This window comes from Carcharodon carcharias, chromosome 2, assembly GCF_017639515.1.
Source record: "Carcharodon carcharias isolate sCarCar2 chromosome 2, sCarCar2.pri, whole genome shotgun sequence".
NCBI classification, from domain to species: domain Eukaryota; kingdom Metazoa; phylum Chordata; class Chondrichthyes; order Lamniformes; family Lamnidae; genus Carcharodon; species Carcharodon carcharias.
The window spans coordinates 41,514,309-41,539,535 of NC_054468.1; the positions used below are offsets into that span (position 1 = coordinate 41,514,309).

General features: G+C 40.5%; 1 protein-coding gene across 1 annotated transcript in view; it reads right to left on the bottom strand.

Annotated features, from left to right (window-relative positions):
- chrd (chordin) overlaps positions 1-25,227 on the bottom strand; it is a 45,459-nt gene that overhangs the window by 16,712 nt on the left and 3,520 nt on the right. Inside the window, exons 2-17 of the mRNA XM_041204972.1 lie at positions 24,271-24,376; positions 24,099-24,156; positions 13,222-13,339; positions 10,557-10,661; positions 10,095-10,198; positions 8,690-8,816; positions 8,444-8,593; positions 8,232-8,346; positions 5,169-5,265; positions 4,943-5,084; positions 4,692-4,832; positions 4,260-4,342; positions 3,651-3,798; positions 2,162-2,268; positions 1,789-1,905; positions 1,546-1,702 (exon numbers count right to left, since the gene is read on the bottom strand). Coding sequence (XP_041060906.1) covers positions 1,546-1,702; positions 1,789-1,905; positions 2,162-2,268; positions 3,651-3,798; positions 4,260-4,342; positions 4,692-4,832; positions 4,943-5,084; positions 5,169-5,265; positions 8,232-8,346; positions 8,444-8,593; positions 8,690-8,816; positions 10,095-10,198; positions 10,557-10,661; positions 13,222-13,339; positions 24,099-24,156; positions 24,271-24,376 — 1,875 coding nt within the window. The remainder of the gene's footprint in view (positions 1-1,545; positions 1,703-1,788; positions 1,906-2,161; positions 2,269-3,650; positions 3,799-4,259; positions 4,343-4,691; positions 4,833-4,942; positions 5,085-5,168; positions 5,266-8,231; positions 8,347-8,443; positions 8,594-8,689; positions 8,817-10,094; positions 10,199-10,556; positions 10,662-13,221; positions 13,340-24,098; positions 24,157-24,270; positions 24,377-25,227) is intronic.

Genomic DNA, 25,227 nt, shown 5'->3' on the forward strand with positions numbered 1-25,227 from the left:
TTTTCTGCCCAACATAGGAATTTTTCTGGATTTAGTCCTTCCTGACTACAGACAATTTTAAAGACCTCAAAGGACTCCTCTTGTCCTCCACTTCTTAAGGCAGTAAAGTCTCATGGTAGTTCATCTTTTCTCATCACCTAGCCCTCTAAATTTAACAACACATCTTGTGGCCCTTCCCTGGATGATCTTTAATAATTTCTGTAATACAGAGACCGAAACCTGAATAAAATACTTCAGATGCCATCTCACCAAAGACAGGTATAACTTCAAAATCATCCCTCTTGATTTCCAAGCTCTAGAACCCAACAGTTTCTTTGATATTTTTCTGACTGCCTGTGAATTGCTGATGGTCAAATGCCTTGGGTCATTTTTCTGTGTTAAAAATGCTAGATAAATGCAAGTTTTTGTTTTTTGTTGTTGTTTTAATGATCCAAACACCCAAGCCCCAAGTTCCCATTCCTGTTATGCTATTTGAAGCATGTTACCATGTAGTCCACACTCATACTTATTTTACTCAAATTCATAATTTTACACTCATTTGTGTTGAATGTCTTCTGCCAACTGTCTGCCCATTTACCAGCCTGCACAGACCTCTTTGGATTACTGTTCATTGGCTATTGTCATTGACACAAACTTTGACAATAGTCCATCCTCCAAGTTATTTATAAAACTTATAAACAACAAAAGCAGCAATGCAGACCTGTGGAACTCCTCTGGCAACCTGTTAGCATTTGATACCTCCCCATGCACCGCCACCCATTTATTGGCTAATTTCTAGCCACCGCCAGTGCAGCACAATAATTAGCCATGTTTTCCACGAGCACATAACAGGAGTTTTAATGCCTTTACAAAAGTTCAAATTAATATAGCAATAATAATAAACTTCTATTCAATAGAATTACCACCATCTGGTTAGAAATTCAGCCAATTGGCCATAAGCCACCTGCCCTTTCTGAACCCATGCTAGCCAGCTTCTGTCTTGCCACATGGTCCCTCATCAAAGCCTAGAACATTTTTTTCCCATAATTAAGGAAAGGCTCATAGCCCTCTGATGTGAGGGCACACCCCTTTTTAAAAAGACAGGAGTCACATGCAGAATATATCTGATTATAGCATGTTCTGGTTTTACTGCATGAAATAAAATTGAACAAGTGAAATCACAGGATTACTGAAGTAAATATATTCTGTGTAAAATTTCAAACTGTATAGAAACAAAAAAACTGCGGATGCTGGAAATCCAAAACAAAAACAGAATTACCTGGAAAAACTCAGCGGGTCTGGCAGCATCGGCGGAGAAGAAAAGAGTTGATGTTTCGAGTCCTCATGACCCTTCAACAGAACTAGCTAGTTCTGTTGAAGGGTCATGAGGACTCGAAACGTCAACTCTTTTCTTCTCCGCCGATGCTGCCAGACCTGCTGAGTTTTTCCAGGTAATTCTGTTTTTGTTTTCAAACTGTATATATTGGTTTGAATCAATGGCTACATAACCCACTCTCAGCTGAACAGCTGTAAACTTCTTATAAGATATGACTTCATTTTCCTTACCATAGTATCTTGCTTGAAGACCACTATAGAGTAAAGAATTGATTTGTCCTCTTAACTCTCCCTCTTCATACTCCTTCGTTGCAACGTTGATGAAAAGCTCATTCTGCAACAGCATATGAATGTCTCTAGCATTTAGCCTATCGCTAACTCCAATTGCCTAAAATCACAAAATAGAAAGTTAAAATTTAAAACACTAATAATTATTTATCAATGGCTACACACTTTCTTTTCAAAAGTACTTACAAAACTATTCCTGTAGTCAGAAGTTATGTCATGCAAAATATTACGTTTGTTCTTTCGCCGAGGTTTAGTTTCAATTGTGAGTCCTATGATTTCACTGGCTGTGCCGGCTACTTGTACCTGTAGTAAAATAACCACTTGCCATGATTATTTCCCAGCAATGCTTTCAATTGGCTGTAATCAAATATTTAGAATCATCTCCAATTATATTTCAAAGTATAAATGAATACAAATTATGAAGCATAGAGTGAGGTGGACAATTCAGAAAATATATTGCATTTAAAAGGAAGAATCCATGTCATTGGAAAATCTGTTTTTAATTGTTTCTTGTGCAGTTTCTTACAAAATAAACTGGAACAAAATGTATCATTTTTACCTGGAATTCTAGGGTGCCATTATCATGCAAAATAAATTTTGCTGAGCCAACAGCACCAGTTTTAGTTGGTGTAAGAGCATTTCCACCTGAAAGCACACTCTGAATAGCTAAGAGAAAGAAGGAAAATCATTTTTTAAAAATCAGATTGCAAACGTTCAACAAATTTGATTATATACAGCAGTAGAGCAGTAAAGCATTGTGTAAAAAAATTGATCTAGTCTGAGTCATGGAAGAATTTCAATATTAATGCTACTCAAGTATTAACCAATAAGAGGTAAACCTCTGTGAGGGCAGACTAGTTTTTCCTGGATTTGCTCTTCTACTAACCCTCATCCCATTCCTAAAGTGCTTGGTTCTGATGGACAGATCTATCCAGAAATATGACCAAAACCTCGTCAAACTTTCTCAGATGTAAGGAGTAAGATTTTGAATGACAATCAAAGCTGGGATTCAAGCTCAAAAATCACATTTGCACTAATTGCCAGTTTGTTTACCTAAAAAACAAGAGCAGCTACATTTAAAAATAATTCATTAACTATGAGGTGCATTATGATGTAAAAGACACTGAATAAATGCAATTCCTTTCTTAGTGATGGGCATACTATTTGGCTTAGTTTCTTTAAGTGTGCATATATACATAAAGTTGGTACAAATGTTACTTTATATCGGGCTTACTGCTGCAACACTGAAATATTCTGAAGTTAATGAGACAGACGCATCTGGAGTGGGGTGACACATCACCCTAATGTCTCACTAAGTGCATTATTAAAGCAGCTATTAATAGTAGTGAAAATCCAGAGTCATTCCCAACATAGTTCCAGTGAGAAGTTGCGAAAGTCTCCCTTCACTGCAGGAGCCTCACTTATGAAAGTGAAGATCTGAAGAGTGAACAGAGGATGGTGATGAAAATGATATGAAATCTTACCACTCTTCGTTAGAAGGATAGGTTCCAAGGTTTAGTGTTATTTATTCTCTAAAGATTCAGACAGCGGGATTTTTGATTGAAGTTTATTAATGTGATTGGTTCAGTCCAGTATGTACATTGTTTGGAATGGATAAGGATGGTAGTGTTATGTCTATTAAATCCATAGGTAAAGAATTGGATTAGGTGGCAGGAATTATTTCTTTTTCTAGCCCTCTGGAACAAACTTCTGCGAAAGTTGTGAGTTTGGTGAACAATTGCTGACTCCAAATTTATAAGAAAGCATTTGGCATTAGTGCAAAGTGAAATTGCTTCAAACCCTTTTACATATGTAGCCTAAATAGTGGTCTAGGACCAAGGGCATTCTTGTATTTGGTTGCTGTAACTTTCACTGAAAAGCCTCAGGAAATCTAGCAAAACAACATAAATGCCCTCTACTCAATTTTACCAGGATTTCCATGGCTCTTCCTCTTAAGTTACAGTAGACTAGTAGGATAACCACTCAAAAACTACCCCCAAACTCTCATGTATTAAAGTAGTTTCCAGTTAACTAGATTTTCCACTTACTATCACATGTTTTCTTGGCTGTGATGAATCCTGAAATACGATCTGGATTTCTGCCCTCAGTCTCTAGGGCAATTTCTAGCTGGCCACGTGAAAGCAAGAACATCTCCTTGTTGCTGAGATCAGTCAGTACTTCACCAAAATCAGAGTCCTGGGCAAAAGGAAAAAATATATTTTTCCCAACTTCATATAAATTAATAACATCATTGTGGATTAGGTCTCTGCTATTAAAATACATCAAATGTTTAAGTTATAATCAAATAGCAAAAGTCTTTAATACGTTGTCATATAAACATTCATACCACAAATTACTTCAAATTTGTTATCAAAATTAGTGCAGTGCAGCTTTAAAACCAGATTTAACTTCAGGGTAAATTTTAGGGTTACAGAATTAGAATTATGTTTACAAAAGTTAAACTTTCTATTTGTTAACTTTGAATTAGTGATGTGTCTAATGGGAATACAAGGACAATGAAAAGCTTCTCAAGTGTATTAAAGCTTAGGTAAAGGACTTACAAGTCCTAGGTTAACCCACACTTGAGCCTAAGCCTGGCATATTTTCTTCAAAATGTACAAGCTGCTGCACTGTAAAGTTTGGGTAAATAGACTTACATGGGTGCTTATGTTGGCTCTGACTTCTCTCAGTGGTCTGTTTCTGTACAGCAACTGCACTCGCACTGGCACCATGCTGCGGTCTGCAAGAGAGCGACAGAACTGTGAGCCAACAGTGCTTCACAAGGTCATGTGGAGATAAGGGGGCCGTTGCACTGTGCTTTATCAATTGGTCAAAGCCACAACATAGAACAGTAGTAAATAAAACATGACTATCAAAACCTAAATAGGGTTGTGAAAATCTTAATATGTAGAACAGTACTATCTTCAAAAAACAGCAATAGTGTTGCCAGATATCATCTATGCATTATATCATTTAGGTTGCCATGAAGTAGGATTATATTAAGAGACAGGGTTATAAAGACCCCATCAGTCTTTTTGAGTTAGTATTTGAATTCCATAAATCACCCAAAAGTAGGTAAATGTTTTTACCTTTTTCACTCCTCTTCAGCAACCCCTCAAACATAATGATGAAGTGCAAGTTATTCTCAACGTCACTGAGTGTCAGCATAGCAATACCACCAAGTCCTGAGCGATCAAGGTCAGTTGAGGTCAGAACAGAACTAAATGTTTCTGGGGAAATAGAAACATGTTAAGCATACTAGGCTCCACAATCCTGCTCATAGTTTAATTAACTGGATGAAAGAGGTTTTTTTTTTGCTTTTTTGAGTGTTACAACTTACCAGCAAAAAGTGCCCTATGTTTGACAATCTTGCCTCGGATGCCAGCATGTGGCCGGGGCTGTGTCATCAGAGCAACGTGGAGCTGATCAGACTTGAGGAGTTTGATGTAAGGTTTATGCACATTCCTCCACATGCCACAGATCTACAAACACAGCCAGAGGCATAAGTCAGAGAGTGAACGTCAGAGCGTCAATTTGGTCATGGTGAATGCTGATACGTAGCTCACCAGATTGCTTTGTGGTGAAGATGTCTTGTGGACAGGATGTTCAAATAAAACCGTACCATCACGGTCCCGAAAGCTAACCCTGATAGGACGGCTAAGTCTATGGGAAAGAGAAAAGACAATTTTCAGATTACTGAGAGGGGTTTCCTCAATGGTCACTTTTCTATCCATTAGTTAACAGCAGCAGCATATTGACCTGATATCCCTAATCCCTCTTGTTTTCCTTTGGCCTGAGATAGAAAAGCAAACCTTTAGAAATGAATGTAATGCAAATTTGCATCCATCTCCCGGGCAGCATGCATAACTTTTTGTTTTTCTTAAATGTCGATATGTATCAGGAAGTGTTACTGAACACCTGGCATTCACCCAGGGATCCAATACATGAGATTACACTTTTTAAAAATGACCTGATATTTAATGGCCTAATGTCTGCAAGACAGGCATGTGCTGAAGCCCTTATTGAGAAGTCAATTTAAACAAAAGTAAAACATACACATTATTGCACGACCTCAAAAACCCTCAATACCAGGTTTGTATAGTATCCAATTTATGTTCTGCCCATTTCATCCCATTTACGTTGCAAGGTAAAATTAGAACAAATGCAAAATCTGTGTGTGCAAAGCTGTTACAAATTCACAGCTCCCACTTCACCATTTTCTGTGTGGACTTTACCCCACCCCCTGCCTGTGGATCATCACATCATCAGCCTGTTTAAATAGGCTGAAAGCTCTGGTGGAAGGCAGCCAGAACAAAATTGAATCAAACAACTTTTCCAACTGGTAGCACTTTACATCCAGAGACAATGAATGAAGGGTTTTTATAAGAATAAATTGGGAAAAGCTGCTTTCCTTTGACTGGGTAACAAAAAGCCTTCAATCTAGAGAGTTTTAGAAAATTACGACTAACAGAGCTGCAAATTGCTTACCTGTTTCTTTTACTACACTGGGGTGGGAGATCATTGAGTCCTGTTGATTTCTCTATCTTAAGGTGCCTTATTTATCATTACCATTTTACAGTTTATATTAAATCCACTAAGTTCCACTATAATTTGTTCTTTGTCTTCCCTCCATTGTGAAGATGCATACAAAGTGTTAATTTAGTAAGTCTGTTTCCTTATTGTCCATATAGCTTCACTTGCATCTGTATTTATTGGACCCACATTCTCCTTTCCCCTCTCATATCAGTATATTTATATTTTTATTGTTAGTTTCGACATTGGCTTGCAGTTCATCCATTTTCTTTTTGCACAGGTATCCCAGTCAGCTGGATTTCCGATTTTCCTGTGTTTGTATAAGCCTTTTCTTTTCGCTTAATAACTGCCCAGATGCAGTCTTTTACCTTTTAAGGGTATGCCATGGTTCTCTATCATACAAATACTTCTTTGAATACTTCAGTTTGCCTATAGGTTTACCCATTAACAGTTTAGCACAGTTTACCATGGTCAATTCATTTTTCATTCCTTTGAAGTTTGCCTCAATTACATTTAAAAACTTTGTTTGTGGCTCTCTCTTCTCTCTCTCAAAACTAATATCAAATTCAGTTTTTTTAAAGTTACTATTTGTGAATTCAATCACATTATGGTCAGATTGCTAATTAATTTGTTTTGTTACTAAATCTCATATAATCTGTTTTCTTGTTCGTTTAAAATAGATTGATCTGGAAGACTGAAAATGCTGAAATGTTCAGCAGGTCTGGCAGCATCTGTGGAGAGAGAAACGGAGTTAATGGTTTGGGTCGATGACCTTTCATTAGAACTCTGAACAGGTCATCGAACTGAAACATTAGCTCTGTTTCTCTCTTCGCAGGTGTTGTTAGACCTGTTGAGTGTGTCCAGCATTTTCTGTTTTTAGTTTGGATTTCCAGCATCCAGACCATTTTGTCTTAGTTCTAAAAATCTGTCCTGAACACATTCTGGAAATCCATTGCCTTTATGACTTAAGTTGTTCTCCCAGTTTGTGTGAAAATTAAAATTACCTTACTGAAATCCCTTTTTTGCTACCGTAATTGTGTCTTTCATCAATGTCATAAGTCTCCTCCTTTTTCAATTTGCCTAGTCTTTTTAAAGATTGTACAGCCTGAAATCATTAGATCCCAATGATGCCCCATTTGTAGTCAAACCTTTGTAAAGACTACAGCATCATACCCTGTAAATGTAATTTTTGCACAAAACTCAGCTGTTCAATTCCTTACCTGATGTATATTTGTGTACAGGACTCTTATATTGTAATTATCCCACCCTGCTCACATGTGGATGCTAAGCTTAATCATCGATAGGACCAAGGCTCGGACACCAAGATGCAGTTCTGTAAGGATACTCTAGGAGAGTTTTCCCTTCTCACTCTCAACTAAATCTTTCCTACTGCTCATTTTACCCAATCATCCCCAGTTTTGACCATCCCATTTGTGCAGCCATCCCTAGCCCCAGAAATATTTAGTCCTACAGAATTGGGAGCAAGTAGTCCTGGTGATGCACAAAGTGGTGGTTTTCAAGCCAGCTCTTGAAATGAATGCAGAGGTTTTACATGGTCCAATTTAGTCTGAGCAGTTGACCAGGGATGCCAGGAGTTGCTGGCAAGAGAGCAGAATCTATTGCTGGGGGAGGGAGGTGGCTCATAATTTACTTTCCAGATGTTCAGTTGGCTGTGAGAAGTGGAAGAGTATGTGCTGACTCACTGGACCACACAGTTCCTACATGTGTTCCTTAAGTTTTCTTATCTGAGACTGATATTTGGATGACGCTAAGGGCAGACCACAAACGCGAGTTCACGACCCAATGCACCCAGACAGCCAGAAGGAGCTCAGCACATGTAGGTTTATGCGTATATCCAGAACGGTATTCTGTTCAAATGAGTCCGGGGGAAGGGGAGCATCCACTTATTCCTAATATTAAAAAGATGTCCTGCTAACTTTAAAAAAAAATAAGGTATCTAGATCGGCCCGGAGACAGCCTAGGCACATTTTATATTTATTTTGACACCGCGGAGTTATACCACACTATTGTGTGGAGCTGCCATTTGGAGGGCACCCTCCACCACGACTCTCCTCCCCCGTCCCCATTTAAAATACCTTTCATAATGAATGGCGAATATGAGGTTGGATCTGACTAGAGTAAATCGACCTTTGGCCACTCCTTTGGATGCAGGCGATTGTCCAGATGTTTCCGTGAGCAAAGCTACAAAATCTAGAGAGCGAAAAGCTTGGTGAATTCTCCATCACAAACATCACACGGTTCTTATCCACAAGGTGCTATCGTCTAAACATGAGTGTCTGATATATACCTGTTCTGCTGTCATCCATTGAAATATCCTCAGAGCTGATGTAAGAGCGATCATTGTGACTTTTTTGCAAATTGTCCTCTTTTTCAAGCGGAAAATATTCAAATCCGTCGAATATCTGCTCAGGCTTCTTCTCGTGATTTCTGGCGCTCTCTACAAGTGAGAAAGGGGCGCTCTGTTAACCCTGTCTGGAAATCTTCTTAAAGATGGGAAAGCTGTAAATTGATCACCATAGCGATTTATCCTCACCTTTCGGGCAGGTTTTGCAGCAATGTCCAGGCAGCAAGATGGGGGCACGACAAGCAGGCTCGGGACAGTCGTGTTTAATATTTCTGCAGCTTACTTTGCCATTAACTTTACCTCTTCGATTTCTTTGCTTTAAAAAGCGAAGACATTTAAAAAAAACATACATTTCTTGTTTGAAAGCAGATCAGATCACTTTGTAGCACAAATAGCAGAAAATAAATCTGGCACAAATAATGAAACAACACACAATATTAAATTTATTGACAGTACTGCATGGTCTGATCCCAATGGACACTTCCCCACTCATGTTCAAAAAGGAAAAATAGTCTTCCTTGCCTGACGAATGTCACTGCATCTAATTTTGCTTTCCTGTTCTATAATTCACGACAAAACTTACCCAACGCATAACTATCAACCCTGATTAGCAGGAATAGAGTAACAAATTTATTAATCGAATACACATTCATCTTGGAAGATGCAATCAGACAGCACCTCATTAGCAAGGTGAGCGCAAACTTGGGAGATGGACGTCTTCCTAAAAATTAAACTGTGTATTGCTCCACAAACAGCTCATAATCTCTTGCTAATGGGGAAATAATAAAGTGCGTAATTGTTTGTGGATAATTCGCAGACTAGTCTGAAATGTAGTTGAGTAAAATTGGCTTATGTTAAATGTAGTGGAAAATGAGGACTTGTTAATTCGTGCCCTCGGCGGGTGCATAGGCACACGTGTGAAGCGTGGTTTAGTCCGGCTAAACTCAATTCACAGCCTGCAAAATACCAATGTTTGTGTCACACAATAACTGTGCAAACGACCTCTTGTAAAATCCGACAGTGGAACTTGATATAACAGAATGGGAAAGAACCGTTCAGACCCACTGTACCCTTCCTAATGTTGATTCATAGAAAACTCAATCCAGGCACTTGATTTTTTTTCTAACGGGACCCCATACCGCGAATGCTGTGAGTGAAGCAGTCTCTAGAACCCCCAGAATGAATGCTGTGAAGGCAATTTCTGGATACTGTAATAGAGATCTCATCATAAATGTGAAGAAAATAACATAATAAGATTCCATAGTAAGAATGATGTTAAATGTTTAAGAATATTATTAAGTACACCCTATTGAATAAATATACGAAACGAGGCCCACAACTTAGATGTATAGAAGATTGGATGAATACTATAAAGGACACATCATGATGCGAATATTGAAAAGACCCCGTCACATTTGGAAACAGTAACTGGATTCCCAATTGTAGCAACACGCCACAAACGGTCGCAATGGTTATATCAGCTCATGGATATAAGGGATGTGTTTTTTCTCAAATAAAATAAAGTATAAACGGAATAGTATCAAGTTCTATTTGTTTTTTTTTAAAAAGCATCTGGTGGCCACGATAAACATACCGGCTCACAATGGCAAACGACACAATGCATGACTCCGAAGGGCTGTCCCAGGTCTGGGTGCCAGGTATCCCGGAGAGCGTACACTTTCTCACCGAAAGAGCAGCCTACAAAAGAAATAGGGAGAACACCTTAAGTCCCAGCCTTTCACTCACTTGAATACTTCCCACAAATAGCCAAAACGGAGCCTTCCTCCTCTCTGTGACAATCGTTCGCCCAAATTCAGAGATTTGCTGAGAAAAGATGCAAATGTTTTATTTTCAGAAAAACAAAGCCTTTTCCAGGGTTACATTCCAAGCATATGTGAGGGTGGGGGGGGGGGGGGGGGTGGTGGTAGGGGGGGGATTTCCTGGAGGGTGAAAACGGGTAATTGGGAAAACAAACTGATTAGTTACTGTCACTCTCCATCCATGAAGCGACATAAACCTGACCGGCTAAGAAACAATTTCAGTAGAGGAGAGTTACCTGCAGCTCCTTTAGATTGGAACTGGTCATCTTCTGCTTGAATGGGTAAAGAAGGAATTTTCGGTCGCAAAGCGGCTGCTTCTGACAACAACTTAAAAATAAAAGCTAGGTGTAATACAGAGAGCAGATAATCTGTTTTCATCGTGTCTATTGTATCCAGCGAGTGACAATTCACTTTCTCACTGGGCAATGATTCCCTCCAACTAACAACAGCCAGTCGCGGGGCCTTGAGAAGTTCTCGAAAGCTGCGTCGGTTTGTTGTGGCTACAAGAAATCCAAGCCTCCCAATGCTGCCTTGTGTCCGGACTCCCTATTTTTATATACTCCGAACAAAGCCCTGAACCTGCATCAAAGTCAACAAAGCCTTAATCACTGGAATATTCCAATCGACTCATAGAAAGATGATTAGCGGACGCAGCGTGGGATCTTCTTCAAACTCACTGGGCAAGTGTTAGAACAATGAAAAACAGACGTGGGCAAACTGAGAGCCGAGAACCAAGTGTGTATTTAAAAACCCGAGATCTGCCACTGTGAGATTGAATCAATTGAACAGTGAAATACACTTTCACAAAGCCCTGGGCGGTATTTGCATTTGTCTAAAGCGGAGCAAGACTGGGTGAACACTGTAAATTGCCTGTGAAATCAACTCCAGAAAGCTGCAAAGTACATTTTGTTTGATTGTGTTACTGCCCAGGGTGTCTGCCCCTTTCCTTGTAGCCTTTGGGGTGTACCTGTTGCTAAACAAGAACTGTACTCGTGTACACTGAAATTATTGAAGTACAGACGGCATTATGCACTGATGACATGCCCCTATACACTTCAGATCCGAATGTTGAACGCCATGTCAGAGGATGGTCCACTGGGGTTACGATTAATCCAATGTGTATCATGGCAGAAATCTGAATTCGGGCCTGTTTCCGTTTTCCTTTCTTGCTTGCCTTGAGTTAAATTAAGTCGTGGGATGCCGACGCTGTTGGAGGTTTCATTCCCACCAATTTGAAGCAAATGAAAGATTCATGTGTTTCCAAAGCAGTTCTCGGAATATGAGCCAATGTATTTTACTTCGTGCAGTAGCGATGTGGGGATATTTAGATGTAACACTATTGTAGATTGGGTCAAGTATTCTCTACATGAACACACCTTTCCAATTAGAAAACCTTCCGAACCAGAAGTGAACTCAAGACGATACCGAGTTATGCTGAGGCCAGATGTGCTGGTCTCACGGGGAGTCACATTATTTGAGGTTTTTTTCCTCAGTCCAGGGTCCCAGGCAGCTTTGACTAACTAACGTTTCTGCCTGCAGAAATGGCCTGACCACAATAGTTGAAAAGAACCACGTTCTATCCATTTTAACGAATTGTCAGTCAGCAGAGATATATTCCGATGGGAAAAGTATTGATCGATATCACAAAAAAATCCCAAGAATAATTTGGGGAAAATTACACCCCCAATCAAATAATTACCCATTTAATATAGGAACGTTAACTAAAGTTCAATAAACTTATTTTATTGCCCTGTACCATTTGTCTCAGGGAACCTTTTATATAATTTACTGAACTTCGGCGCTCCTTAAAAGTTGCGTTAATTCTGTATAATGTAAACACCGTACTTATTCCAAAATACCTGAGCAGAATTTCAATCTTTGTCTCACCCCTATTTGCTCACTGGTGGTCAGTGAGAGTTCGAGGGCAACAGATATTCTAGTTCAATTTGATAGGAATCAACTGTTGGATTATATAGTCTCTGAACACTATAATTAGACGAATCCTACATAATAATCCATTTTAAACGCAAGGTTTGACCTTTTACCCGCAACAAATCATCTTTTTGGAAACCAGCGTGATCACATGTCCGTTTTAATTCACAATTCTGACCAGTGAGTCATAACTTTATTCAGTTAGTTAATTCTTTAATGGAAGATCTTGTTCTCCCCCGCCACCACACACATACACTCCCTGGTTAGCTTTCCTCTGCCACTCCACATGGTCTGCAGGCTGACATAATGAAATAATAATAATGAAATAAAGCTGACATAATTCCTCTCCTGGAACCCTCTTCCACGTCTTCCCCCACACAGTTACACATTCAGCATGCCAAGCTTGGCATCGAATACAGAATTGTAAAAATCTTTAACTCGGGAACATATTCGGCAGCCTGAGCCCTATTATAGGGCGAGATCTTGGAGTGGTCTTAACAAAGGCAACGGAGTAATGTTTCCCTCCCCGATCCAGCGTGTTTACTGAGAGGTGCTACTACTACCCATTCCATTCTGCTTCACATCTTGAGAAGTTGCCTGTGCCAATCAATGACCAGTCACATGGTCAGGAAGCCAGAAACCACTTCACAGCCCAAACATTCAGCGACTGACAGAGATAGTCTATTGTTATCAGTCTCTCCCCCCTGTGCAGTATTTCCTTCAGCCTAACTGCATCCCCAGTCCCACAAGGCTGTGCTCTTTTACTCTGACATGGCTACCAGTCTCATGTGACTAACTGGCTTGCTCTCATATGGTATCCCCTAATCTGTGCATCCAGTGGTTGTCCCTGCACCGTGGCCTTGACCCTTCACCCAGGTTGCTCAATTACTAATAGAATCTGAAGGACAATTAGATTTGGGCGGGGAGGGGGAGAGGCAACACTTCTAAAAGGAATACAGGAGCGCTTACTTCCGGGAGTATTTATAGAACTCGCACTCAAACGAGCTTGTTTCTGTAACCCGGCAGATTCAGCACTATTTTGTGCATTATCTTCAAATATCACCTTCGACTGACTCAAACTATTTCCCTGTAATTCAGCAACGACACAAGATACAATTTGTGAAGACAGCTTAGATATAGTCTCGATTGCTTACTTGAAAAGTTCTGAACAAATGGATGACTAGAAATTTATGTCATTTGATAGGTGTATTACTTCGAACTATTTAAAATCAAACGTGTCATCTCACGGGGCTACAGTTCCGCCAATGTTATTTCAACCATTTAGTGTACGTCCACAACTATGGAGCTCAAAAATAAAAACAAAAAAACTGCGGATGCTGGAAATTCAAAACAAAAACAGAATTACCTGGAAAAACTCAGCAGGTCTGGCAGCGTCGGCGGAGAAGAAAAGAGTTGACGTTTCGAGTCCTCATGATCCTTCCACAGAAAGGATGCTAGAAACACGCGTGGGTCAAACAAAAAGCTTAGAATACTTTTTAAAAATAGAATTATTCAGTAAAAGCTCTTAGGGCTATTCTGTTGAAGGGTCTTGAGGACTCGAAACGTCAACTCTTTTCTTCGCCGATGCTGCCAGACCTGCTGAGTTTTTCCAGGTAATTCTAATTATAGAGCTCATGTGGTTGTAATTATGGGTCTGACTGCAATATCAATGCAGAAAACAGATAGGAAGTTGGGAACAGGGAAATACAGAACTGCGGCATGCATGTAAAGATTCTTTATATTTGGCATTTCTGGGGAACTACGGTTCCCGTAACCGGTGTAGATAAACCGTTCCCACGTGGGAAAAATGGCAAATGAGGACTCCACATGGTCCCTGTGATCGAGGGTTAAAAAAAACACCAATCAGGTGTAACACCGACTGTTGGGTTGTTCCCGACACCAACACAACCTCCTCCCAAAATCTACACATTATTCAGTGATTCCCGCCAATATTTCAAATTCTAATTCGAAATACAGATTACATTTAATTTGAAATTAAGGAGATTCATTTACGACAGCTAAACCGGGGATTAAGAAGGACATCACCGCATATGTAGCGCGGAACAGTCACTTTAACATTGCACTCGGTCTTGCGAAGTAATCAAATGTTGTGCCGAGTAAATGAGCCATTTGCAGGCACAGTGTGTGGGATTAAAGTAATGTCAGTGCTGAGGGGTATCATCCAAAGTATGAATTGATTTTAATGCGGTGTGATTTCTGTTGTGTAACAAACTTTCCACCCCACCCCACCAATTTTCTTTTTAAACATCCTGTTTAGTTACACACGCTCAACTCCGCTCCAAGATGCAAAGCGGGGACTGCAGTTCTGCGGAGGTGTAAATGAGAGTGTTTCTAGGGGTTCGTTCATATTGGCGGCTAGCTGTGAGCCCCAGATGTGGGACACAGGGCGCCACACAAGTAGACAGAGCGGAGCGACAAATATTTGTTCCAGAACTTCACAGTGCAGTGGCAGGAATTCATGACGTCCCGACAACAGCACAACCTGGTTTTATCTTTCCTACTGCATTAGAAAAGGACGTTTCTTTTGTTTGGGGCAGGCCCAGTTCAAGGAGTTCCTTGTGACGAATCTGACCAGTGTTCTTTGAAATTCAATTCCGAAGCTCCCGAGCTGTTTGTAAGAGACTGTTAATAAATAGTAGGGCACATCTCTGAGTGCAATTCGACTCTCACATTGTTTTACAAAATGTACTCAAACATGTTCGACTTAGAAGGTCAGGAAGAGAAAACAGATGTTTTAAGGGCTACATTTTCTCTGTCTGTAAGCAGTTGTCACTTCGAGCCTGCTTTCAATAGAAGGACATTATTGAGACTCAGTTTCTGAACACAAACCAGCTTTAAACCTTTCAAACATTAGTCAGGATGTGTCCAAAGCGAGTGTCCATACTCTATCAATGTATTACTTAATACTTTCCTTACAACACAAAGGATGCTAGAAACACGCGTGGGTCAAACCAAAAGCTTAGAATACTGGTTAAAAATACAATTATTCAGTAAAAGCTCTTAGGGCTATTGCTGTTCCCTGCCCACATAAGAACAGGGGAAGTAACATCTAGATAACATACAGTGAAATCCTGTCAAACGCAAAAGATTAGACAAGAGTTTTTAAGAAACGGATTTCCCGATGACAGGGCTGATATACATCATCACTGATCTGAAAGAAGCTAAAATTGTTACTTATAACAACGAACCGAGACAGCAACAGGAATGCTTCTTGTGGATTTGACAATTTATTGCATGTGTTTATTTCCATCCTCTCGACTTTCCCTTAATATATTGCAGGCCGAGGCAGAGCGTTTTATTCTCTTCATTTTCTCTCTACACATTTTAAAGGTCTGCATGTAAATAATTATTTACAAACTGCGCGTCTATCGTACTTTCTGTAACTGACGGAGGGTAAGCAGTTCAGCACCAACACGAAAAGCAAGTCGACATCACATCTGTGGTCTAACAATAACTTTGAAAGGGACGTTTTAAAATTCATAGGCTAGTTAGAAAAATAAAAGAGCAGCAATGAGCGATTAACAGAGGAACCGAGCTCCATACTCCGCTCACACTGCAAACTATGCACTGCACCTCGAACTTAAAGGTCAGTGCTCACTTCACAGAGCTGCTGTGCAGGTCTGTGAAATTACAAAGATAACAATGTTAATGAAATCCAGCTAATGGAAACATTGTGGAACTGCAGTCTTATCCTTTACTGGTTATGTGGAAAAAACAGCTACCCCGCTTAAAACTATTGGAAACCAGTCTGCTTTCCTGCAATTCTTAGGAGTTATTTTATTGCCTCATTTCAGCTTCAATAATCTGTACAACTAATATTTGAAATCTAGATTGTAAAAGCAATATTTGATTGAAAGCTTTGAACAGAATCTTCAGAGAAATGCGAGAGTTTCCATAAATTACAAATATTTTAATAAATAATAATATTTTGATATACCACGGGATGCAGGTTCATATAACAATTATCGGGACTCTGTACCCTTTTTTGTTCTGGTATATTCTCGCATTATCTTCGAGCTGATTACAAGAAAGTATCGGCTAGTTCTGCAAAGTGACAGGAACGAATCCCTAACTATTAGCAAACCTTAAAACTCATTTATATTACATTTTCATGTTAAAAAATGTTGATCAGTAACACTTAACATCCTGGATCTTTCGTACTTTGCCTGAGAAGTGGAAGAGGATGGACTTGGCTTAAACTTGCAAATTAAATGTAAAACCTGTTCAAGAGCAAAGATGTTTGACTAACAGATGTTTATTATTAATTTGCAAATGCTAAACCCGACTGGTATTAGTAAAATGTGCGAATCGCTGACATACAACTGCCAATTATACATCCCCAAAATTAATTTCCTCCAGTTGCCCTTCCTTGTGTGAAGGGGCAATGCCGGCACTTACAACACTTTCCTTCAGGATAACGAGGTGTATATTGATTCTAATTAGGAGTAATTTGTGGTTGGTTCATATCCTAGTTCGGGATGGGGTAGGAGAAGCCAGATTGCATTCCGTCAAATCCACATCCAATGTAACATTGACTAAATATTTCCATTTGACCCAAAGTTTTTATGGGCTAATCTGTTATAGTAATGTTTCCCCTATCCAAGTAGAGTGCGATGCCTAATGCCTAATGTAAAAACCGAGTGAAAGGGAAGAGAAAAATGTACTTCAAAATGTGCATCTAAAACCTTGTTCTGTCGATTACATAGTTCACTTGCCAGGTTGTTTAGCTGCATGTTCCCTCAGTGTCTCACAGGAAGCCCCCCTACAACATTTAATAGGCCTGAGGATGCTGCGATCTGCTAACACAACTCCTGCACAGCTTCAAACCGGACACATTCTGGTTAAGTATTGCTCCCGGCTCCGATGTGAGCATCGTTCTCTGTAGATGCAGGTGCCAAAGGACTCTCACAATGTCTGATCAGCCTGGCCTCCCTCAATTCTTTCGACTCGTCCTTTTCTGCTTCTGAGTGGCAGAGCTTAGTGAGGGAAAGGCCTAAGATGCAAAAAAGGAAAGCTTGGAGAACAAGGAACAATGACGAAACCAGCAGCAACTAAAATAATTATTTTGCAGTCATTAGAAAGAATTAAGTTGTGTTTATATAGCATCTTTCATGTCCTCAGAATATATCAATTGGCCTGTATAGCCAATGAATTGTTTTGAAATTGTGCTCACTGTTTTGTTTGCATTGACAACAGCCAACTGGTACCTAGCAGTGAGATAAATGAACAGTTAATTTGTTTCTTTGTGGTGTTGGGTGATGGATGAATGTTGGTCAAGACACTGGGGAAATCCCAGTTTTTCTTCAGAAGAGCTGTGAAATCCTTGACATTCATCTGAACAGCATCCTAGTTTATCATCATATGGGAAAGACTGCACTCCCAGCAATTCAACACTCAGTCAGTACACAGAGCTGTTGCCTAGATGAGCACTTGGAATTTCTGCAGGGAGCTTTCCGATCATCCATGGGAAAGTCAGCAGAGGATCATCAGAAACACAAATTTTCTGGTGTTTCCATTGATTTTTTTTACATATGTTATGGCAAGAGATCAGGGAATCCCGGCTGAAATTCAATTTCCTTCGGTTAATCCTGGAGTGAATCTTGAATATAAGAACCAGGAGCAGCCTGAGTAGGCCATACTGCTCAAGCCTGCTGTCATTCAATATGATCACAGCTAATCTTTTACAACTAAACCATTTGCATCCTATTCATTGATTCCTTTAGTCCACATTTATTGAAAGTATTGTTGGATAAAGTTAGGATGGAATGATCATTTTGCGGTCTTTTTAAGTTCAGGATTTTGACCAAGAGGATGGTGCGATGGTCCCTGTCAGAGGGTGGAAAGATGGTGGAGTGTGGAACAATGGCAATCTGGAGATTTTTCTCAGGGGAACTAGAGTCTGACGAGATGCTCACAGTCAACCTGCTCAGAGCTTTGATGTTCCAGACGCCTTCTTACTTCATAATCCTCCTCCTCAGGTGGTCACTGGAGATGTGGTGGAGAGGACCATGTCCTTGTGCTTGCCAAGTTGTTGAACACACAGCAGATCACCATGATTCACAAGGCATGCTCCAGCAAGTATTGAAGTGTGCCCTTTGAACAGTCCAGGCTGTGCAACCATTGTTTGAGGATGCCAATGGTCTGCTCCACAATGTTTCTGGCTCTCCTTGTAGGAGCACTGTCCACATGCAGTCTGGTAATAGAGGGGAGTCATGGGTCAATTGTAGAGCAGATAGCGCTGACCACAGTAGCCATTGTAGTGGCTTGAATATGGTAGGAATAGCCTCAGGATAAAAGCGCTGTGACTGCTGCCAGGATAGCAGGCATTCATCAACATGACGCCCTGTACATGCTCAGTAGAATCCTGTGTGGTTCTGGTACATCTCCCCTTTGAGGTGTTGTGCCCACAGAACCAGGTGAGTGCAGCGATGGCTTCCTGCATCACTTGGAATCCCACTACTTTGGTAAAGCTACGTATCTACTCCACCTGCTTCTCTCTGCTTAAAGTGAAGACAATGAATTCTTTTCTCCGAGTGCAGTAAATGGACAGTGAACTGAGAGATGTTGTGATGTTGCCAGCTCCAGCCTGAAAGGATCCTGAGGGGTAGAACTTAAGTGTAGCTATGATCTTGACAGCCACTGACAATGGTGTCCTCACCATGCTCAATGACTGTAGACTCAGTTCAAAGAAGTGGCACAGTTTAGGGACTCTGGCACTGCTCCAATCTGTGGTGGAGATGAGAGAAATGCTTTCTGAAAGCTTTCTTTCTGAAAGATATGGTCTTCTGTTCAGAACCTTCCTCCTCCTCTTTCTGTGAACAGCTTCTCTTTTCTGCCTCTCCTCCATCTTCATGTCATGCTGCAGCCCAAGAGGAACTGCAACAATAGCCTTCATAACTGAAAGCAACTTTTCTGCTCAGTTTTAAATGAGTGCTCCTTATTCTGTAACTATGTCCCATAGTTCGAGATTGCCCCACTAGTGGAAACATCTTCTCAAAGTCTACCCTGTCAAGCCTCAGAACTTTGTATGTTTCAATAAGATCACCCCTTATTCTTCTAAACTCTAATGAGTAAAGGCCTAACCTGTTTAGCTGTTCTTATAAGTCAATCCCTTCACCCCAGGAATCAGCCTAGTGAATCTCTTTGGAACTGCCTCCAATGCTTTCTTAAATACGGGGACCAAAACAGTACTCCAGATGCAGCCTCACCAACACCCTGTACAGTTGTAATAAGACTTCCCTATTTTTTAACTACAGCCCCTTAGCAATACAGGCCAAAATTCCATTTGCCTCTTTGGTTACTTGCTGCACCTGCGTGCTAACTCTTTGGGCAGAATTTTCCCGTCGGTGATTTGGGGGTGGGGCCCGCTTGCCGACGGGAAAATGACACGGGATGATGTTGGGAGGAACCCCCGACATCACCCCGGTTCATTTAAATATTGAGGAAGGAGGGCGGACAGCAAAATCAGCTGTCCGCCTGCCGACCTGTCAATGGCCAATTAAGGCCATTGACAGGATAATTAAGACAATTAAAGACCTGCCCGTCCAACCTGAAGCTTGGCAGGCTTGGCCTAAATAGCCAAGTGGTTATGGTACTGGGTTTGCAACCCCAAGATCAAGAGTTCAAATCTCACAATGGTAAACTATGAAACAATGTAACTTCATCTGAAACAGATGGAAACGTGTTTGTACTCAAAAGAGTTACCAGCTTAAGGACGGCAGACAGGCCAGGAGCCAGCAGGCTTCTGACATTACATGAAACCTCAAGCACTGGCGGGATTAGGTTTCATGTCCATCTTAAAAACTTTAATAATGTTTATGTGCTTCTTATTAATATGTTCCATCTCGTGTGACATTGTCACATGAAGGGGACACGTTAATAATTTTTCTATTTTTCAAGTTTTTTACACTGTCAGTAAACTCCCTGAGACAGCACTTTGACAGATGGGGAATCCCTCCAACCCCCTCACAGGAAGCGCATAGTGGCTTCCTGTCGGACAGGCCGCTGGGCAGGCCAATGAAGGCCCGCCGACTCAAAATGGTGGCGGGCCCTGTTTTGGCGGCAGAGTTTAGCTGCCCACCTGCTGCCAAGCCGATGGAGCCTGCCCGCCCATCAAGGGAAAAATTTCGGCCTTTGTATTTCATGCACAAGAACACCCAGGTCCCACTGTGCTGCACCTTTTTAGAGTCACTCTCTATTTATATAATAATCCGCCTTTTGATTCTTCCCATCAAAGTGCATGACCTCACACTTTCCTACATTAAACTCCATCTGCCAAGTTTTTGTCCACTCACTCAATCTGTCTATATCCCCTTGCAGATTCCTTATGTCCTCATCAAAACATGTCCTCCCACCTATTTCTGTATCATCAGCAAATTTGGATACATTACACTCTGCCCCCACCTCCAAGTCATTAATATAGATAGTAAATAATTGAGGCCCTAGGACTGATCCTTGTGGCACTCCACTAGTTACGTCTATCCAACCTGAAAAAGACCCATTAATCCCGACTCTCTGTTTTCTGTATGTTAACCATTCCTCAGTCCATGCTAATATATTACCCCCAATACTGTGAGCTCCTATTTTGTGCAATATCCTTTTGTGTGGCACCTTATCGAATGTATTCTGGAAAGCCAAATACACTACATCTACTCGTTCCCCTTTATCAACTCTGCCTGTTATGTCCTCAAAGAACTCTAGCAAATTTGCCAAACATGATTTCGCTTTCACAAAATCATGTTGACTCTGATTGATTTAAGCTTTTCTAAATGTCCTACTATTTCCTCCTTAATAATGGACTCTAGCATTTTCCCAATGACGAATGTTCGGCTAACTGGCCTATAGTTTCCTGCTTTTTGTCATTTGCCAACTGTGGAATTGAGACTCATTATTTCCTCCTGATAGCTTTGAGTTGTCTCAGAAATTTGTTTGTTCACATCTCGAGCAGCTTGCTTCACTGAAGTCTTCAGTTTATAGTGCATTGTCAAAGGTATATAGCCAGCTTGAATCTTGTACTTTAAACCTTCCTGTTCAACTCTGATGCAAACACTTTCCTATAGAACAGCTTCGTTGACTTATCACATGTCTTGCTTCTTTTGAGTTACCTCAGGTAGCTTTTCTTCATTCATAGCAATCTGTTCACTCTGCACTGACATCTGTCTCCCTCCCTCCCTCTGAGGTCTTTTGGCTCCCTCTCCCTGAGGTTGTCTGTTCCCCTTGGCAGAGTTGTCCTCTCTCTTTGGGGTCTCTTGTTGACCTCGTGGAGTTGCCCTCTGTCTCTGGGGCCTCTTCCAAATTTCTGTCCATGGCCATTTTCTTTTCTTGTAGTTACAGCTTTAAATTCTATTGCTGCTATGAGTGCAGTAACCATTTTTTTAATGCTCAGGCTGCCGGCAGCTATCAATGTTCTTTGTTGTGAATTTCCTGTGCTTTTTTGGATTTTGGTGGCTTCTCTGACAATCATGGGTCCTCTCTTGTTTTAAACTTTTTAAAAGTGCAGCACTTCTTTTCTGGGCTAGTTCTTTCTATTTTTTTTCTGCAAGTGTTTTTCATTCCGTGAAGGTCCCACGCTTCGTAATTTTGGCAGGCTCTCCGGCGATCGGCCACTTCATTTTGTTTTAAGACCTCTGAAGCTTTGGAACTTGGCCTTTTTAAAAAAAACAGCAACTGCAGGAGCTTGTCTTTTTTTTGAATGTTCTGCTCTTTGAGAGTTTCGGTGGGCGTGCTTTTTTTAATGTTGCGAGCTATCATCTCTGTAGCAATTTCTGCTTTTAAACTCTGCAGGTTTTCTTCTTTTTTTACTGCAGGTCAACCACCTCCTGTTATATTGTGCCAGCTGACGTTGCAGCTATCCTCCAGCTCTGCCTGCAGGAACTTTTAAAACAGCAGCCAGAGACCTGACTGAAACTCTGCAGGCTTTTTCCTTTTTTTTAACAGTGCCCTGCAGGTTTCGCCCTTGACTCTGCCAGCCAATATTTATTTTTACAGTTTTTTTTTAAACTTGCAGCTTTCTTTCAGCTGCCCTCTGGATCTGAGCCCTTGGGACTGCCACTATTCCAAAATGCTACTTTTTTTGTATTTTTGCTCAGCATCTCATGAACGTGTCACTCAGGCTCTTGCAAAATTCTGTAATGGACTTTCACTCACTCTGCTGGATTTTTTACTTCGAAGTCTGTAGTGAAGCTTCTTCAACTTTTTCTTGAAGTTTTCTTCTTAGGTGAAGGTCTCTTTAGTTAGGCTTCTGTTGCTCATAGTGTTTCATACCTTGGGATGCTGTTCTGGGTTCATGCATTTAGCTGCTACCTTTCATATCACCAAAGATCACCGTGTTGGATTATGGCACTATCTCTGATGTGATTTCTTGTGGAAGCACCCACCGCTGCCAACCATGTTGTATTATGGTGTACGATGATGTCTCAATGATGAAATCTTGAGACTTGTATATTTGAACATGAACCCTTTATTGTTAACCTTTAGTTATTTACAGTTCCCAGGTTACAGTCATGCATGGTGCTATTACCTCTACTCAGGCTGGATCCAGAGTGTTCTCTCTAGACTGTTCTCTCAGTCTAATACCATGTGACTCCATGCATCGTGCTGTGGGCAGTGCTATTCTCCAATCCCACATTAGTCCTCGCTCTGCCGAGCACCTTTATATTACAATGGCATGCAAGCACATCATACAACAACAGTGACCCTCCTAGTCGTCTACCATAACTTCAGCAGAAATCGTAAAGACACAGCATAAATGGCATTTAAGCTATTTCTCCATGGTTTCTGCTGCTCTTTTGCTGTAGTTACTGCAGATAATCAAGAGAACCCTCATGGAATTTCAACCCCAGTTAGAATTGGGTTTGTAATAGCATTTGTAAAATAACTATTAAAATTGTTATAGTGTCGGGAGAAAGAAAAACAGGGCAAACAGAGAGAAATTGTATAGAAATCAATTTTAAAATGCTTTTCTGTTCAGTAGGTTTTGATAGTAATAAAGCTGCTCCTCCAACCCAAATAATGTTTTATTACAGTAAAATTGGTAATTGATTCAGCATTATGGCATTCAAGTCAAACATCTTTAGTTAAAAATTGCTAGCTGAGGGAGATGGAAGCACTCCAGTGTGGAGAACCACCGAGGAGTTGATTACAAACCTAGTTAAGGCTAGATATTAATTATACTGGAAAATGACAACTCCAAAATTGATGGATATGTCACTGATAATTGGTTAAATTGTTGGTTCGTGAAATTGCATGAGAAATATTACTGGCCAACATAAGACTGGTCAGAAATCTACCTCGGTAGAATTTACATCCAGCAGAAATAAGATGAGAACGTACCGACATCTGGAAAAAATATTATTCTGATTTCCCTTGTTAGTTATTGTAGTACTGTGGAAAAATTTCGTCAATCAATTATGATTTACCTGTAATATACTCTAAATATTTTCCCTAAAACTAACATAACTAATTATTTCAGAAATGTGCTGAAACATTTCTGTAAATGTAATTTGTCAGTTCAGACATGGGCGTCCCTAGAAGCCACAGAAATAAGAGGAATTGGACATAAGTCTTTCTTATAACTAAATGTTTGGGAGCTAGCCTGATGTAATATATCATTTGTAAAGTGTTTAGAACTTTGTTGCCAGGAATTTCCTTGAGGCTTCTCCTTCTCCATCACTGAAACTTTGCCAGAATGTGGTGGAAACCCGATTTATAGGTTATGTGCATAAATAGGGTTTCCATGTACCTGCCAAAGTTAAGGTGACAGGTTGGAAGAATGCCAGAGGAGAACTCCATAAACAATACTGCCAGCTTTGTAAAGTAGATCTTACCTTTGGGTATATTGATACTTTAGACTGGTGGCGGCAGGAGAATGCAATGGGAAATACACTAAAAAAAGTTCAAATAAAACAGTAAAAAATTGGCAGAAAAGTCCGAAGATTTTGAGTTCCAATTTTTTTTTTATTAAGTGCTACTGTTTTTTGTCCAGAGGAACAATCCAACCTGGTTTGTAGCTTCAAGAATCCGACAGATTTAAAGTAATAATAAGAGAAAGTGTAGTTGTACCTCTTTGTAAAAGTAAATTTGTCCAAATCAAAAACCAGGACTTCTGTGATACAACAGATCATTGAAACTTACAGGGCTTAAGAAGGTAGATGTAGGACACTCTGGCTGGGTGGTGGTGGTGGTGGTGCTTGGGGGGGGGTGTTGGTCTAGAGCCAGCAGACACATTTTCAGAATAAGGGGTAGGCCATTGCTATTTAGGACTGAGATGAGGGGGAATTTCTTCACTCAAAGTGTGGTAAATCTTTGAAATTCTCTACCCCAGAGGGCTGTGGGAGGCTCAGTCATTGAGTATGTTCAAGGCAAAGATTGATAGATTTTCAGTTGGTAAAGACATCAAGGGATGTGGGGATAGTGTGGGAAAATGAAGTTGAGGTAGAAGGTCAGCTATGATCCAAGTTAGTGGTGGAGCAGGCTTGAGGGGCCAAATGGCCTACTCCTGCTCCTATTTTCTATGTCCTTTTGTTTCTTTGTGCATTGGGACACATAGTGGTCAGTTTAGAAGTTGTGCTTCCATTAGTTGGGAAGTGACTAGAGCAAACCTGCTGCCAGCCCAGTGGAAGCAGTTGGAGACCTGTTCCATTTTCATGATCTGGCTTCATTAGTATTTCATTGGCAAGCAGCTTGCACCTTTGGAGTTAAATTATAACAGGATCTTATTGAAATCATAGGGTCTTAATATGCTTGCATTATGAGGTGTCCACCTTTTTCTGGCAGGGACTTGGACCGTTCATTTCAAGGCATCCAAAAAGTCATAGTGGCCCAGCTGTTAGCAAGAATGGGGCAGTAGGTGCTGCAATTTTCATTGCATTACCTCTCCATTCCCATGGAGAGGAGGGGGTGGTGAAGAACATCAGCCCCATTATTCATTCTAAAATAAACAGGAGAATTAATTAG